At 34.7% G+C, this 19,100-nt stretch overlaps 2 protein-coding genes across 9 annotated transcripts in view; one reads left to right on the top strand and one right to left on the bottom strand.

The window, feature by feature from the left end:
- LOC125673589 (E3 ubiquitin-protein ligase SHPRH-like) overlaps positions 1-8,478 on the bottom strand; it is a 37,587-nt gene extending 29,109 nt beyond the window's left edge. For 5 of the 7 annotated variants that reach the window (XM_056160746.1, XM_056160747.1, XM_056160748.1 and 2 more), the window contains exons 1-10: positions 8,366-8,471; positions 6,520-7,150; positions 4,772-4,973; positions 3,479-3,688; positions 2,612-2,693; positions 2,313-2,475; positions 1,189-2,220; positions 775-885; positions 478-604; positions 290-369 (exon numbers count right to left, since the gene is read on the bottom strand). In XM_056160746.1, coding sequence (XP_056016721.1) covers positions 290-369; positions 478-604; positions 775-885; positions 1,189-2,220; positions 2,313-2,475; positions 2,612-2,693; positions 3,479-3,688; positions 4,772-4,973; positions 6,520-7,068 — 2,556 coding nt within the window. In that variant the 5' untranslated portion in view covers positions 7,069-7,150; positions 8,366-8,471. Of the gene's footprint in view, positions 1-289; positions 370-477; positions 605-774; positions 886-1,188; positions 2,221-2,312; positions 2,476-2,611; positions 2,694-3,478; positions 3,689-4,771; positions 4,974-6,519; positions 7,151-7,324; positions 7,429-8,365 lie in introns of all 7 variants that reach the window. The other 2 variants (XM_056160745.1, XM_056160744.1) reach the window with 2 other exon arrangements.
- A 146-nt stretch (positions 8,479-8,624) lies between these two features.
- LOC125675097 (akirin-2-like) lies at positions 8,625-17,286 on the top strand. Of its 2 annotated transcripts, XM_048912589.2 has the most exons (4): positions 8,625-9,080; positions 9,268-9,573; positions 15,517-15,588; positions 16,352-17,286. In XM_048912589.2, the coding sequence occupies exons 1-4, from the start codon at positions 8,900-8,902 to the stop codon at positions 16,360-16,362; spliced, it is 570 nt and encodes a 189-aa protein (XP_048768546.1). In that variant the 5' UTR covers positions 8,625-8,899; the 3' UTR covers positions 16,363-17,286. The 2 variants fall into 2 exon arrangements, with proteins under 2 accessions (XP_048768546.1, XP_056016718.1); XM_056160743.1 differs by having other exon boundaries at positions 8,650-9,080; positions 15,517-17,286.
- The last annotated feature ends 1,814 nt before the right edge of the window (positions 17,287-19,100 follow it).

Raw genomic sequence — 19,100 nt, 5'->3', positions numbered from 1 at the left:
CCTAAAACATTACCAAAAACATAACCAAAACATTTAATACCTAAAACATAACCAAAACATTACCAAAAACATTATCTAAAACATTACCAAAATATTACCTAAAACTTAACCAAAATATAACCAAAAACATTATCAAAACATTACTTAAAACATTACCTAAAACATTATCTAAAATATTACCAAAACATTACCTAAAACATTATTTAAAATATTACCAAAACATTACCTAAAACATTACCAAAACAATAACTCCTATAGCACTCTGAGTTTAATGAACTTTGACCCTTACCCTCCACCATTCCACGGCAGTAATGGGACTTGGAATGGCCATGAACCGCTTGGGATGCCTAAACTTTCTTCCACTCTCACCTGCAAAATAAAAGGCATGTATCCCCAGTATATCTTTTTTTTAAATATACAATTATTTCGTTCTATGGATCTAGATGTAGCAAGTTTTACGTCTAATTTCATATTTACTGTTACTATGGGGCAGGTCCACGTAGTTGATTTCACTGCGCAGCGTTTCATATGATGTGATTACAATATCCTGACTGGCTAACGTCATTGGTTGGACAAACTTCTGTTTGTTAACACCATTATATACCTGTTGTTCATAAAATTACATGCAAAAAATGCTATTCATATCAAGAAATACATTCCCTGTATATTCCATTTTGAAAATGACTAGTACTTGAATGTAATCATATATAAGATTAACATGTTCACTCTACAGATGCAAATTTTCTTTTTTGATATTTTAAAACCGGTACTCACAAAAACTTTAAGGGAGGACTCCCTATTAATGTGCTTCTGGATTTCCTCCATCCACTGGTGACTAATGGCTGCCGGGGATATAATTAACGTGGCCCCAGATTTAATTGGTTCCTGAAGAAAAAATACAACGAACACTGTAAAAGCAAGATCTGTAAATCAATTTTTATTCAATGTTACCTTTATACTCAAATCATTCCAAAATGTGTTATTGACCAATAATATTTGTTAATAGCCAATGTGTACACCTGTTGTGCACAAAAAAATTGCTTTCTTCACATTGAAAAATGTTCACAAACAGAGAGATGCTTGTGAAATGAGAATCTCACAAATACTTCTTGTATGTGAATGTAAGTTTACTGCAACAGTCCATCTACAGCACAACTATCTAAATGAGTTGCATCACTAGGCACTCACCGACAACACATGGCAGTGGGGACATTTGAACTGCCCCCTGTAGGGATCCTGGAGGTCATAACTCACACATTCTGCGTGTTGACGCAGGCCACATTTCACACACTGAACTCTGTGCAGCGTCTGCTTCTTGTGAATGGTCTCCCGTGAATCATCTCCCATACCACAGATACACTCAAAGAAGTTTTTGGGTGCCACTGATTCAGTGTGATCAAATATGTTCTTATGTTGGTATCTGTCCTCAGGAATTACTTCTACAAACTTGTTCACACTCTTTTTTCTCCCTGCTGTCTTGACTTTAATTGGTTTATCCTTGGCTTCCCGCCATCGTTTTGATTTGGACCTTTTGGACTTTTTTGACCTTTTTGTACTTAGAGTTTGTTCATTCTGAGGTGGAACTTGTTCAGTCTGGGGTGGATCTTGTTCATCGTTGTGGTTAGGAGATTGAGATTTTCCCACATACATGTATGAATGGTTCAGTGTTGTTGTTTCTTCAACATTTTTTAATTCAGTTTCAGGTGGAAGGCTTTCATCATCTTTATATTCACAACCATTTTCTTGAGCATCATCAGAACTTTTCACAGAATTACTGTCTGCCAAATGTCCAGTTCCAGACTCTCCATTTTCCTCGGCACACAAATCAGCACCACTCACAAGCTCTGATTCAATCTTCTCTATCTCAACAGAACAATCTTTGTCACAATTTTTATTTTCACTACTGTCGCAAAGATCTGTTCCTTTGGAAATAAGATCAATGCAGTCATTTAGATGCTTACGGTCACAGTCAATACTGACTTCATTCATTCCAGAGACTACCAAAGAATTTCTCCCCGAGTCATTCAAGAGATTGTCCACAGATTCAGAATGACTAATGTCTGGTATAGTCATCTGACTGGAATCTTTGTCCTCGCTTGGGCTTGCACTGGATTGTTCACAACTTTGCAGGCTTTCATCAGTATTCAGTGTGTCAGTTTTTACCATTCTTACTCCCTCCAAATTGAACTCCAAACTTACACACTCTAACCCGTCAAGTTCCTGAAAAAATATGTTGTCATTTATCTCAGAAAAGATATTTATTCAAGTAAATCCTCAAGACTAAACAATTCTCATACAGATAATTTTATTACCTGATATTCTGACAATGTGAGGATTCTCTGAGGTGGATCCAGGTTCTGTCGTGGGTGTAGGATGATGCATGACAATACCTCCACTGTTTTACCCAGGCCCATTTCATCTGCTAGGAGCCCACCAGGGGGCGCTGTAACAGCAAGAGGCCGTTCTCTCAACAGGCTGAAATGTCAAGCAGTCACAGTTACAAGACACAAAAGATTTTTTTTAAATTATCACCTGTATAATATATTGTTGAAGAGGGCATGAAGCTAGTAATACTTTGAATTCTACAATCTACATGGAAACTTCAATTTACCTTCCTCCGAGAATGTTATAGTACAATGTATGGCTGTCCTTGGTTTTAATCTCACTATAGAGTGGATGGAGAATAGATTCATCTGAAATACATTACAGATAAGATAAGTTCATTCCAATTTTGGGCCCAGAGAACATATCAGCAAGAGGGTTTATAAAAAGTGAAATTTCAAAAATGTTTACAACATTAACTACAGACTACATGAACTGCAAACTATATGTTGATGGGGAAATGAGTACATACATATATGAATATTGCAAATCAGGTGTATACACAAGTAAATGAACAATATCAGTATTATACCAACATATGAATAATAAACTATAATATTACATATATATAGTGTTATCTATTGGAGATTGCCAAACTTGATATTTATAGCTAGAAAAAAACCAAATAAAAAAGGCATTGTCTTTGGAAATCATTACATGTTCACAGGATATAACATAAACACCAAGAAATTTCTGAAGAAACTTATCAATTAATGATATCAATGGTCAACCCATTACACTGACCACTGATTACATATGTATGACCATTATTAATCCAAAATAAGCAATTGATAGTTCGATCAATCAATTGATAGATAAATCGATAAAAGATTTATGCACAGAAGATATACAGTTAAACATGTTAAACTTGGTTACCAGGTATTTGGAAATCTTGGTTATAGGGAGTGAAAATTATTCTCCACCATTTACTATCATAACAAATCTTTAAGTCTTTGATAAGCGTTGCAGGCAACAATAAAATAGGTGACCCACTCTCCAGTAATTTTTTATAAGCAAGTTTTATTTTATCTAATTTTGTAAATGCATTCAACAACAGTAGATCAGTAAACTATACACCAGAAACCCTGTTTCCTACCTTTACTTTTCCTCTCATTCTGATGACCATAACGTTCCTTCTGCAGCATCCACTTCACTCCCCTGATTTGGTATGGTCTGAGGACAGGTCTCAGCCACTCGTGCTGTATGTTCACTGTCACTTCCAACTCGGTTTGATCATGCCTCTCCTTCACCACAGCATACAAATGTTCTATGTCATGACTCTTTACACAGGGAAGGTGGGAATAGTCTACAATGGCAGTGTCTCTGTACAGAAATGTGACATTTACATACCGAATTGTCAGAAGACAGCATAGCTTGCCGAGAAGCGTGACTTTATTTACCCTGCCCCCTCCCCCCGGTTCAAAAGATACAGCCACAGTTAAAGTTTTTGAAAAGTAGGTAAAAGGTCAAGGTACCAAATGAAAGACCTGGCCATAAGCAATTTACAGGTGATTCTCGATGGCTCGAACTTCAATCTCTCAATGAAATCACAGTCCTAAGTTTTTTCTTTATATCACTAAGCAAACTTGTGATCTCTCAAAAATTCTCGATCTCTGGAAGTGAAATGGGTCATGTAAAACATATTTCATTCTTTTTCACTCTCAATATCTCACAGAGGTTGTAGCGTATAAACATCATCAGTCAAGCATATATTTATTTTCATTTGGACCTCTCCTGGATAATGGTGAATGTTTGGAGCTAGCTTGGTCATGTTAATTACCGGTAGGAGATTACAAAGATATGACACATAACCTGTGCTTCTTTTTGGGGTGGATAGTTTTAATTGCTTAATTGGTCAGTTTTGATCCTAGTGTTAAGATCATGGTCAAAAGTCTTGATACCAAATAAAAGGTTTAATCATGAGGAATCTATGTGTGAAATATCAAAGCCCTATTCCCCTTGACTCAAAAGATATGGCCATGGTTAAGTGTTCCCCTCAAAGTGTGATGCTGCATACACTGGTGCTGATGGGATCATGACAATAGCTCTATGAACATTCATCCCACAAGCTAAAGACATATTTTTCTCATTATTCATCATGCAAATATTCATCTATTCTTTATCTAGAAAAGCCAAAGAAACAATTGAATCCGTGTCATTAAAACCACCCTACTGACAGAAAGGAGAAGGGACTCGTTTTAATCAGATAGTGATTTATCATAAAATACTTCTAATATTTCTGTATGCCACACCCCACACTGAATTTCACATAGTACATAGAAGTTGGGACATTTCATAAATTAATCAAAGGGAATTTTTAATATTAATCATGTGTAGAGGTACAACTATTTTTCATGTAATCCTCTATATCATTTGTCCTTATAAGTACCTGGGGTTTTCAAATCAAAGAAATATCCAATAATATTTTGAAGAGCTGTGGATTTGATTCTTGATTTGACAGGTTCACTGGCGAATGGTGGTTTGCTCAGTAACATCTCCCACCCATACACCGTCACATGTAGGACACCCTCTGTGTTGTCATAGTTACCAACACACTGGAAAAACTTGCACTCACTCAATGACTGTAGCACCTACAATAAAAATAGTGGTAAAATACAGATTATTGTGTAACATGTGATGTAATATTAATTTGTGAAATTATACCTTAGCTGCTTCAGATTCATTTCATTTTCAAAATCCCATATATTCCTATGTAAAACTTTAAAATGATGACCCACTCTCAATTCATATTAATTAAGCTTTGAACAAAATTTAATATATACCTGTATATCAGTAATCAAATCATTCATTTCACAAATGAGGTACATACTAAGAAAAATGTAATGTGATACTGTCCAAGAATAAGACAGATGCTGTACTTATAGTTTATCAATTTACAAATATACACATTCTTACACACAAATTTATGTTTAACAACTTCAAACACTTGAAGTTCAATCCACACATCAGTCCATATCTGCTTACAATGCAGAACTGACTCAAACTTCAAGGTTCCAAGTGAAGATCTATATTCCCATGAGAACATCAGCAACCACTATCTGAGGTGCTGACAGATGATATTGCCTTACCCATTACGATAACAGTACAAAGTAATAAATGTTGAGTATTATGCATTCAAGATAACACAAATAAACAGAATTAGTGAAACTGTAACTTTGAAAACTCTGAACCTCAGTTGTGACAGGGTCATCACATCACTTTTTATTACAGTAACCGGGTCCCCTTTCATTAGTAAAAACATCATCGTTTTTAGATAAATTATGAAAGTTGCATTCAACTTTACTGTCTTTTCCATCCAAATAAAGTTTAAAACATAAGAATAACAAAACATTTAAGAATCATATATTTTCATTTATATTTATTGAGTTCTTGACTATTCATTAAATTTTTCCTCACCAATTTACATTGTACAATATATTTTCATTTTATAAATGTATTTGGAAAATTTTGCATAAAATTGGTGACCTTTTGCCTATGGGAATGTATTTGGTGACCTTTAGCCTATATGGGAATGGGTCCAATATTCAGTCTAGTGTTGATGGGAGTGACAGCACTGTGTGGTCTTGATCTGACTGGTGATCATATCTAAACTAACCTTTAGGCCAATATGAAATATATGTGTGTTTCCTATTTCATTCCCTAAAAAAATAGGTTGGGTAAGGTAGGTAAAACATTTTATTTGATTGAAACATTTTATTTAAAATCGAAGACTTGATTTTTGATACACTTTGAATACATGATTGTCTACATACATTACAATTACTTCTGCAATAGTAGTCAAAATGTAGATCAGAGAAACTCAAACGAGAAAAGAAAAAAAAAATTCAGTTTGAAAATTGCAGATTTTTATTTTTATCTAAATATATATTGTTAATATAATCTTTAGGGTTGGCAGCAAAAAAGTAGGTAGGGTCGGGAAACTGAAAAAAACACATATATTTTATTTTGGCCTTATCTGTGCTACACAAGGATGCTTGCATCTTTATACCCTTGTGAATTTTGGAAAGAACATTTAAAAGATTTCTCCTATTTTCTTACTTATTCAAATGCAATGCCTTAAACCCCAATTATGGCCCCACCTCTAGAATCCAGGACTCCTTAATTAACATTACATACCTGTAAAGGTAAATCCAATTTAGCACACCAAAATACTCTCTGACATTTCTCCTTTGGTTCATTTTCATCTGCTTCACAGGTTTCAAAGTACAGCATATTATAACATTTATTTTCCAGGTCCTGTCCTTGATTTTTATGAATGTACAGCCAATACTCCATGCACTCTGGTAGCAGTGAGGGGACAGGTGGCGTGAAGCTCTCATTGATGATTTGCATTTTAAAGGTCCCAACTTCAAAAGATTCCCCCCTAAATTTTCTTGTGCTTTGAATTGGTATGTACATTACACATTCTTCCAAGATTGTATTAAACATATCATGCATCAAGTCTTGTGAAAATAGCCACATATGTTGATCTGGTTCCTTCCTTTGTCTTTGTTTTGTGGAGTTAGACTCAGAATGCTGTATTTCATGCAAGAGGCATGGGTCATCATCATTTATAACTGACATGGATCCTCCCTGATCTGTTGCACCGGGAGTGTCCATGCTCCATGTCAAACATTTCCGTTTCTCCTCTGATGCTCTCTGAGGATTTCCTTTTCTTTTGACCATTTTTGCATACAATAACTTTCAAAGGAAACTTTAAAGGTGTACAGTAATGGCAGAGATACGGAACCGCTTTTCATTCACATTTCTGAAATATACCATAAATAGATAAATTGGGTCTGAGTTAAAATTCGCATATTACCAAACTACTATAATAGAGGGCGAAGCCCTCTCACGGCCCGAAGGAGCTCTCCCTATAGGTAACACATATATACATGCTTAAAAGGAAAATATAGGAAAATAATGAAAAATTAAACCATACCTATGGAACTTGAAAAGTTTGGTACCAATGGCGTCAATTCGAATATTAGCGCGTGGACATGTATTCCTCCATTTTGAATCTCGTCTACCCTAGTTCACGTCGTTCTGAGATGTTACATAAAATCCGTAAAAGCATGTAAACCTTATTTTCTTAATCATATATAATCACTCCACGATTAATGCCATGTTTTTTGTTGTGGTTCAAACGCTATGTTTGTAAATTAGCGAAATAACGACGCTGAATATGGCGTCACAATGTATTGTTTACATCGATTGCGTTATATTTCCCGCGTTCAATATTTATAGGTTATAGACTTTGTAAGGGAAAATATGACGACCGAGTTTTTTGGCGCATAGACGGACCGAGCTTGCGAGGTCCGTTCGCGACAAAAAACGAGGTCGACATATTTCCCATACAAAGTCTATAACCTTTTTATTATATACTTTCAATTTCATTTAGAAACTAACAATAATTTTATTTTTAACAATAACTTTATCGGTTTAACTGAGTAAAAGATGAAAAACACGAAAAATTTGAAAATTAACGGCGTAGAAATTTGATTGTGACGTAATGTTTGCGGGCCGGAATGTTTCCGGGCATATATCGTGTGATATATGCCCGCAAACTTTAAAAGAAAATAGAAGGGATGAAATTGAAAGTATATAATAAATAGGCGGATCAAATGTCCAAAAGGATGCTTTGATACAGCTCTATCCTCGTGCTAACTTCGGGTTATTTTTGTCCTGTGTTGGATATAGATACTAATGCCAAAACTTTTTTGCTTCGCCCTCAAACACGGTCACGCCGTAAAACATATTAATGCAAAGTTTATTCAAAATATCACTTGAAACTGCCAATGCAGAATATCATGTGTACCCATGTCGGTATATTGATACGTAGTTTGCGTGAAACAAATACCATAACTGAGGAAATTCGAATCACATTCGATACGATAATATTGCAGATTTTTTCAATGAAACAGTGATGACAATACAAATCATGCGTTAGATATATATAATGAGAGCAGTAATTTGATCTTACTTGCTTCTGTAAAATTCAACACTTCATTCAAATTAAAAACAGCTGACATGTTTATTTTCACCCGATAGCAAAGCTCTCTGTTGCTTTCTCAAAATCGATATTGCGTAACATTCTTATGCAGAAAACGAAGAATAAAAGAAAAGGATTGGAATATATGCATAAGCTTTTCATTACTTCCTAAAATGTTAATTAACTATGTATTAGTAGTATTAATATATAAAATTCAATATTGTTGGTGTACAATTTGTGAATAGCAATTTTTTTTTGTATTTTCGTTTTATTGAAAATGATTGTTCTCAAAACGAGGCTTATCTTGTTTTGATTTTGAAGAGACTCCATTTTTGTGGCGGATGGTCTACGTTATTATTGAAAAATCAAGATTCATCGAGCCCAAAGGGAGTGTCCAATTTGATATTTTATTTCATACTTAATCAGTTTGGGCATTCTTTTATCATACAGTCCACTTTAGTGGCATATTGTACCCTAGATTTTCAGGAATTTGGACTTTCTTCGAACCGTATCCATCAACAAAAGATGGCTTGCGGTGCAACTTTGAAAAGATCTTTAGAATTCGACCCTTTGCATAGCCCAAGCCAAACTACACCTAAACGAAGAAGATGTATGCCCATGACTCTATCTCCATCAACTCCTCCTACTAAACAACACCAACTTCAACCCTCTCCTTTCGGGGAAGTCGGACCAAAATTATCGTCAGGTAGGTGTTCAGAAAGGATTCTCAAATATAAGACTTCATGTAAAAGTAAGTATTTTGACGGAAAAATAAGTACAAATGCCATATGCTTGAAGTAAGAAATGTTGCTCCTCCTTATTTATTGGACGGTTGTAGTAGGTCCTAAAGTGGATACTTGATGAGGATCTAACCTGAGTTCATTTTCTTTTAGAGCAAATTGCCACAAATTTGAGTCATGAAATAAAGAGAATGCAGAGAAGAAAACAATTACAGTACCCAGGATGTCCAAGCCCACCAAATATGTCCCCTCCCCACGAGTCCTCCTCTCAGTCATCACTTTTGGATCTACCTTCAGGATCTTCATCTACCTCCTTGTTCAATGCCCTCTCTCCACACAAAAAAGACATTCCCATTTTTACCTTTAGGCAAGTCAGTATGATTTGTGAGCGCATGCTGAAGGATCGGGAGGATCAAGTGAGACAGGAATATAACTCAGTCCTCACATGCAAGCTAGCAGGTATTCATGTGCAGTATTTTTCATACATAGGACCTGCTACCAAATTTCAGCAGCTTCCCCATCACAAAAATTCTCAAAATGATCCAAAATTTCCTTGTTAGAGTAGGCCCCTAAGTGATAAGATTTGGTTTAACTTTTTAAAAGTGATTTTGTGACAAATATTTCAGGTACACCCTACTATTACATTAATAGCATATTGACAAGCGAAAACACTATTTAGATGGTAACGGTGATTTTACAGGGTTGTCACTAACACCAAAATAATGAGTCGCAGACACAAAAAAATTTCATTTGGGATGCATCTATAGGTGTCTAATATGGTGAATGACACTGATCAGATGCATCCCTGACTTGAGTCTTGAGTAAAAGTCTGGTGAAAATCCATTTTCCCTGAAGCCCTGTTATGTATAAATTTATAAAACCCACAAATGACAGTATTTCACTTTGCACCAGTTGTTTGTTTAGTGTCAAAATCTTTTGTCACCAATTGAAAACCCAATACGTGCGTGCAGAGTAACAGTGGCCTTTTTTTTAAAAAAAAAAGCTGTTTTTATCTCAGTGTTTTCGTTAGGAGCCGGCCGAATTGACCACCTCAGAAAACTAAGTTGCTGGTTCAAATCGTGTTTGGAAAAAAAATTATTGCATTCTTTTTTTTTAACTTGAAGTTAATTATTATTCTCATCGAAATAACCAGTACTTATTAGTTAAAAATAGACTGTGTTTACTAGTTAAATATAGACGGTACATATCACTTCCTCGTTGTTGAAAGTGGTACGTATCGCGGATTTTCATTGGTTGCGAATATCGTGTATATTCTATGAAGGATTTTCATTGGGCCTTCTCAAATCCTTTATAGGCCTGTTCAATGAAAAGGAAGTGAAAACCCTGTATCTACATAATTCACATGTGGCTTTGCTTGTATAAAGATTCTCTTTGATGGATGGTCCTTTGTTTATATATCTGAATCAAAAGTATGGCTATATCTGAACATGTATTATTCCCATGTGCGCAGGTATTATGATATTTTTTAGGTAAATAGATAGGACACTGCAGGAATATTCTTCAAAAACTAAATTTGTCAAGAAAACAAAATGTAAAACACGATTAATTGGATTAAAATTTTCATAATCGAGCGTTTAGAGTGTGCCAACAATCGACTGATTTATGATTATAATCGATAATTGGAACACCACTACTGAATAGGGGTGCAGAAAAATTGCTCCTCATCTTACTTTTCTCATCTGATAGAAAAAAGGACTCGTGAAATTTCATGGGACTCAAGCTGCTCATAAACCAGTCCGGGACTCATCAAAGTCCCTAGTGATAACCCTGATTTTGTCAGAAAAATCCAGCATTTTTAGAAACTGATGTAACATCAATTTCATGATGTATGTGCCATGCCAATGAAATTCAAAGTATTATGTGAAATGGTTGGGGAGAAGTGTAGAACTTTACAAAAACAGTGATTGGGAAGGCCATAATGGCCTATGGGACTATGGCCCCATGGTTCAAGTTTTCAATGGGCCATTTTCAGATTTAAAGGACATTGCATATTTTTAAACTTTTTAATTTTTTCAGCAAAATTAATTCATTTCATGCCTAAAACTACTTTACATGTGTTTTAAAAGAAAGTTTGCGTAGTTTTCGAGTTTGATAGCGATGTAATTCAAATCTTGCGATATGCATATTTTCTTCAATATTTTACGCGCCGTTATCTGTGACATCATATGCGACCTCGAGCGAGAAGATTTGAAAACAGTTGTTGGCCATTTCATAAACAGATTAGATTTAATTGACAAACAAACAATTATCACATTAACGGCTTGTAAATAACACTGCATTGGGGTATTTTGTGCCGTTTAAGGGTGTACTTGCTGTCAGTAGAGATGATTTGAACTGTGTTTTTTTTTTTTTTTTTTTCGAAGGAAAGTATGAGGGACAAGACGTGAATATTTTTTGTCGGCACAACGACTTTGCCATAAAAAAAACCCAGTAGAATTTGTCCCTGTACTTTTTCAAACAAACACTTGGACAAAGACGTACATATAAACTGCGAGAAAATGGTTCTATCGAAGCTTCGCACTGTTACATATAGGCCTACCGCATATGCTTTCCGTTCTGCTCTCAAATTCAATACACTTGCACCAACTGACCTTCACCTTGTAACAACATATAGGCAGAACTTTGCTAGCAGTGTCTACCAACTGGTAGTTTTAAAAAAGAAATTTAAAGATAAAAGATAATTGAACTTTCAATTATAAATAATAAAATAGGATATTTCCCAACTTTGAATTGAATTATAATGCTTTAATTTTTTTTTAGGAACGTGTACGTGTTTACAACAACAGCACGCCACACTCCCACTTCCTAAGTAACAACGTGTAGATAACAAAAAATAATGATTAATAAAATTGCTTGAATAAAATAATTTAAAAGTATTGTGATTTTCACAATAAATTTGATCATTTTTATTATTTATATAGTTGTCAATGATACATAATCGTATTATAATTTAGGCCTCTCTAACTTCTCTAAAAATAAATTTAATAATAATTGCACTGTTTGTTTTAGAAAAGCAACAACGCTAATTACAGTTGTTACAGAAATGGCATTACCAAATAGTGTTTAGACAGTGATCCCTTGTAAACATTATTTACTCGCAGATTTCACACTCGCTTTCCTCGCTACATTTGGGTCGCTATTTGTATGCACTGGCAGTCTATGCGAAAGACGTCGGACCTGACCGATGTGCAGTGCCTCAGGTCCGACGCATCATTTTTTACAGCGGACCGGAATGTCTGATGTCTCAGTGTCCGGTTTTGAGCTTTACTATTTTGATGCAGAGTCATTTAAATGTTTGTTATAAGTAAAAAATAGTACACAAATCCAAATACGTAAATGAATGTGATTAAAACCGCATGGACTGTCTAAAGTTAGTATTATACGGGAGGGATCCCTGGTATAGTATTACTAGTATAATAAATAAGATTCCCTTGGTTTTGCATTTTCACGTGTTTCACTTTTTTACATTAGGTTTTTCGGTCTGACAAAATTTGGTTCGATCCAGTGTGTTCATTGATTACACAGGACCGAAACACAGGACCGAATGTCCTGTGTGGTCCAAAAAACTTTCGTATAGACTGCACTGGTGGCTAAAAGATATAAGACTCGGGAAATTTGTCAGCATCGAAATAAATGTTATCCATGGTAAATAAATTAGGCCCCTAAAACCCGAGTTTTTAAAAATATCTGACACTACTATTACAACAAGTTGATCAACGAAGGTCACATATGACGTGACTGTACATGTGACTACCTATCTAATTAACTAGGCTTTTTGAAATCGGGGCTTAGATTTAAGTCCGTAATGTGGCTAATTATCGCAATACTTCAGTGAACAAACTATTACAATTAATTTCTATAGGCATAAGGAAGACAAAATGCATATAATTCTGTATACTTTGAAAACACGAGATGTGTCCTTTAATGGGCCATCAACATATTTCAATAAATAGCAAATGTGCAGTGGAACATTGTTTTAATTGAAACTCTGAACCATGACCACCATCTTTTCCACCACTCTTGAAAATGTTCTACTTTGTTTCAATGTCCCCTTCTCAACCGTATCATTGCTTTTAATGGCATTGGTATTTGAAGACGGTCTCTTGGTTGTTGTTGTTGTTTTTTTTGGGTTTTTTCACTTTCTGTCGTTTCTATATCTGTCCTTGGACTTCCGAAACTTAAACGCTAAAGTATAAGCATGAGAAGACGTGGTGAGATGTGTGATGTAAGAGGAAATAGCTTATAGGTTATCTATTTTGATTTATATTGCTTCAACCAATGAGATTTGGTGTATCAGAATACATAGGAATTAAAAATGAAAGTACAAAAAAATAAGTAAGTTGTACCCAATTCATTCTAGAGAAGAAGAAAACGTAAGTTACAATCGATAATGAATGCGCACTTTGGCGCATGTATTAGATAATTTAATGCACCAATTTTCACCTGAATGGGATTATGGCGCATGGTCTTCCCAATCACTGCAAAAAATATCATTTGGTGTTTACTGTACATTATGTCATAGTTACAAAAAGTCATTGAATGTGTAAAAGAAAAAAATTATATGTGAAAGAATTCAAATTTTTGATATCTCAAAATGTTGATGTAAATTTTTTTTCAGATCAATAGGGCAAAGGGTAGCCTTTTAATCAGTAGATTAATATTACATCATTATGCCAAAATGTTGCATGTGTAAATTCAACCTGGTGGGGTTTTTTTTGGTTTTTTTTTCTTTTTCTTTCTATCCACGGGTACCGGTACCCATTCATTTGGGGAAAATAGCATCATAATCGAAGAAATTAGAAATTTTCTACCAATGTATTGGCAAATGATTTCAAAGAAAGGAAATAACAATTTTTACTGTAATATTTGCTGTTGTGAGACATCAGGAATCATCGTAGGCTCGTTCTAGAATTGTTGTAGCTCTACAACACGTACACACTCCCGTGATCTGTACTTTCAATTTAATACTGGAAGTTAACATTTTAGTTAACTCGTACATTTGAGACTAAGTAAATTACGATGTCAGTGGTCTGTTTTTCGGCAAGTGAATTGAAATTTTTAGTCTCAAAATTGGGGGAAAATAACATTTTTTGGCATTGGGAATGGTACCATGCGATACAGAATGTGGCCATTTTTGTTGTTTCAACAAGTTGTTTGTTGAATGTTCACGTGATCAACGTGCAAATTATCTTGACAATTACAAGTATAGTTATCGTTCTTTACTTTAAAAAAAATAAACAAACCACGACGTCCAAACACTTCATGTGCTATTTATTGATTTATTTTTATTTTGAGGGTAAATTTATGCAAGCAAGACGTTTGGAATATCTAAATCCAACATTATATTTAATGTGACTTACAAAAAGTCTACAAGCCCATCGGTCTTCCCGATTTTTATACCCCCCTGAACAAAGTTCTAGGGGGTATGTAGGAATCACTCTGTCTGTCCGTCCGTCTGTCTGTGCAGATTAGTGTCCGGGCCATAACTTCTTTGTTCTTTGACTTAGGCATACCATATTTAACGCACAGGTAGATCATCATGAGACGATGTGTCGAGTACCTTCATGACCTCTATATGACCTTGACTATAAGGTCAAAATTAAAGGTTTTTACAATGGATTCGTGTCCGGGCCATAACTTCTTTGTTCTTTGACATAGGCATACCATATTTGACACATGAGTGTATCACCATGAGACGATGTGTCATGTACCTTCATGACCTCCATATGACCTTGACCTCAATGTCAAAATTAAAGGTTTTTACAATGGATTCGTGTCAGGGCCATGACTTCTTTGTTCTTTGACATAGGCATATATTTGACACATGAGTGTATCACCATGAGACGATGTGTCGAGTACCTTCATGACCTCCATTTGGCATTGAACTTTGACCTCAAGGTCAAAATTGATTATAGGGTTTTGACATAGTCATACTATAAGACATGGGTGTATCACCATGAGACTATGTGTCATGTACATTCATGACCTCTTTATGACCTTGATCTTTGATCTCAAGGTCAAAACTGTAGGTTTATGCCATTGATATGTGTTCGGACTATATCTTCCATTTTCTTCTATAAAGGCATACCATATTTTTACACTCAGGAAAGAGGTAATTTATACCTATTAACAACACCCTTTGGGAGATTGGGGTAAGCCGGGGGGGTATTCTTAGTGAGCATTGCTCACAGTACATCTTGTTTATTTTCACTGACCCAATCATGAAATTCCCTGGTCTCAATCTTCGAACCACTGAGTTTTCGTGAAGACTGCTTGTAGTATTTTTTTAAGTCAGATACATGTATTTAATATACTTGGTAGAAAAGCACATTGAATTCTTTTCTTTAAGATTTCCACCTCTTTTTTCTATTCTATTTTTAGAACAATATGAGGCTTTCTTAAAGTTCAACCATGACCAGATTCACAGAAGGTTTGGTGATACACCAGTTAGTTGTAAGTATTTCTAACCCAGTTAAACTACTCGATAATAGAATTTGAAATACTTTTCACACACAGCAAAAATATCTGTTAATGCTAATGTAACACTACCTATTCAGTTTTGTTTTTGATTAAATGTGAATTTGCTTTACTAATGAGTAAGTCCTCATGAAAATTCACTATCCAGATGGACAGTGCTACCAAAATTTGATTTTGATTCACCTTTGAGGCTTAATGATAGCCCGGATGTACTATTTAAATGTAAATCATCATTGATAAGTTTTATGTCTGATTCTGTCACCTGTCTAAACTCTTCCAGGGCTTACAAGGAATCTGTTGGTTTTATTTTGTTTAAAGGCTAGTGTTTATAAGTGCAATCTTCATTGATTGTCTCTTTTTTTTCAAAAGTATTCTTAGTAAATTGAGACAGTAAAGATTAAATACAACTTGAGGGGTGGAGTTATTATTTTAGTTTACACCTCAGTTGGATCATGTTTTCTCATATTCACTCCAAAGTCTAATTGATTTAAAAAAATTTACTTAATGGGATTGAGTGACAATTTTCCCAAATGAGACACATTTTAAACTAATATGAATTTGCATCAGAGCTAGGGTTATATAATTTGAGAATGGATGAATGATGTGCACTTCTTTTAGTATTGGATTTTTGTTGCAGACTTCTTTTTCAAATATGTCTCGGGGTCTTTATAGATATTTACAATTGGCAGAAAGTCACTTGTGCTATTTAACACCGTCATTTTTATTTTATTTTTTGCAGATGTTTCATAAAAGGAATTGGATGTACCAAGCTATGTGTTCTAATATGACTGAAACACTGTTGAATGGAAGAGTTAATTTTGATTGGTCGTTTGATTGAAACAATTCTTAAGGTTCACAATATCAGAAAAATGCTTATTGTGCTTCTAGAACTTTCATCTCATTTTGAGACAACAAAAAAATACCTGTGAAAAACTTGCAGAAGTGACATTTGTGCTGTGTATTTGTGAAGTTTGCAAGTGGATATTATTTGTGCTTCAAATGGAAGTGAAAAACAAACTCTCTTGGTGCCAATGTTTGTATCCAAACACAATATTCATGCCTTCTGTGCATTTAATTTTGAAGTGAAACTGTCATGGTGGCTCAACTTGTTGCACTCGACTTGTTGCATTCTGTGTCCATTTCATACTGAATTTACTTTTTATATGTGGAATTAATATTTATTAGCATGAGGCAAGTTATGTACATACGTAGTATATTGAAATGAACCATTACCATTTATTACCTAGCGCTGAATGTTGTCATCTTTTACACACCAATTTTATAAACATATAAAAATAATTATAATTTGATATGAACATAAGTTCTATTAAATTTTAAAACTAACGTATAATACTATAGTGATGTATGCTATTTAACAATTTCAAGTTCAAGTACACATAAATATCTATGATGATGCGTCATGCAGTGTGAATACCTATTAGGTCATTAGTGCCTGGCAAGGTGTATACTGCAGTGTTGAAGAGGTTTTTGTTGCATTTTAACTTGCATTAATATTAGGGGTTGCCTTCAGAGAATGTTGGCTTTCCTGGTTCATTTTTTAGTTCAGTGGTTTTTAACACAGGTAGTGTTTTAAGTTATGATAAAATAGTAAGTACTGTTGTGAAAAGCTGCTGTAAATATAAACTTGTTGAATAAAGTAATAATAAATCAGAAGTTGCACTTTTGTAAATTTTATGATTTTCATCAATTTACCACATCACTCACCTTCGTTGCCTTGGTCCTACTGTTCAGCTGATGTGAATTTTAGTAGATTTCTGCAATCTACCGTATTTACTCGCCCATAAGTCGGTTGTATTTTGTAAGGTTAATTTGTAGGAATTTGCCATTGACCCGCTTGTAAGTCAGTACAAATTTTTGTCAGAATCGGTTGACAATTTCAAGTGTTTTTACCTGTGTTTCAAAAAATATTTTGAGAAATACCGCTGATGTATAATCTTTCTTTCTCAACAAATCAATATAAGGCCAATACTCCACAGGCACTTGTTTCATACATATGGGCCCCCTCCTTAGTGGTATTATTAAGGAGGGGGCCCATATGTATGAAACAAGTGCCTGTGCAATACTCTAATTTATTTACTTGTATTCAAATAATATTATATAGTTATTGACTGGGTTGGAGGACAATAGCTGTTTTGTTTGATCCGAGAACGGGTCTGTTGCCCAAAGCCGTAGGCTGAGAGCAACAGATCCGTTCGAGGGTCAAACAAAACAGCTGTTGTCCGAGGACACCGTCTATAATTGTGTCGCCTGCGTTACACGCAGTGGCGACATATAGGGATCACTATCCGTCGTCGTCGTCACAAAAAATTTTTGTCACAGTTTTCTCAAGAACCACATGGGGCAACTCCCTGATATTTGGCACAGAGCATCAGTGTGGCCAACTGTATTGTGTAAGACATTTTCGAATCTGTCGCTTATCAACTTCCTGTTTGCCGGGACTTAGAATTTTTTACAGCAAAAAAATTTCTGTCACAGTTTTCTCAAGAACCACATGGGGCAACTCCCTGATATTTGGCACAGAGCATCAGTATGGCCAACTGTATTGTGTAAGACATTTTCGAATCTGTCGCTTATCAACTTCCTGTTTGCCGGGACTTAGAATTTTTTACAGCAAAAAAATTTTTTGCTGAAGATTTTATTTTATGATTAACTGAAGGACAGTATTTTTATGTACAAAAGGACAGTATTTGTAATTCCCATACTGAAGGACAGTATATGTGATTTCAGAACAGCACTAATTATGATTTTTCTTGAAAAACAGTAAATTGGATATATAAAAAGACAACAAGACTAAGCAGTAAACCCAACAGATAATTACTTATGGTTATTACCATTGTCTTCAAGAGCACAGTAACAGGTTGATACATATTTTCAAACATATGTTTTCATTCAGTCTACATTTAATAAACAGATTCTCCCACAAATTCCATTGCATAATAATGTCTCATCTTTCAATTTCAATTAAGTTATCGTTAAAGAATGTTTAGTAATTCTCAAAACCTTTAAAAGGAGTATTAAACTGACAAAAACCATTTGAATAATTTACTTTTTCAACATATAGAATGAACTAGCAGGCGACACATGTCTTCCGGGGAAGACTTAATACTGCGTTTTGTTTGATAAATACTTTCAATTTTTAGGATGTTTTACTATCTAGATGCACATGATTTGTTGACTTTTAACATTACATGACAGAGAAATTGTATACATTTATCAAAACATCCACTAGTTTAAACGAAAACCTAAGTAATATCCTAATTCATAATCAATAATTACATTTTTTGTGTTTCTGTTCTGCGTTCCATCTAATAAATTCTGTATCTACATCAGTCAAATCAGAGAACCTTGCCATTACGTAAAGCAAAGAAGCCGACCGAGAATCACGTGACTTACATAGCCAATAGAAATAAACAAACTATTGCCCGGTCAACAGTTCGTAAACCGTTGACCGGTCAATAGACCACGAA

The sequence above is a fragment of the Ostrea edulis genome, chromosome 3 (genome assembly GCF_947568905.1).
Source record: "Ostrea edulis chromosome 3, xbOstEdul1.1, whole genome shotgun sequence".
Taxonomy (NCBI): Eukaryota; Metazoa; Mollusca; class Bivalvia; order Ostreida; family Ostreidae; genus Ostrea; species Ostrea edulis.
This window is presented reverse-complemented; position numbering and strand designations above follow the sequence as displayed.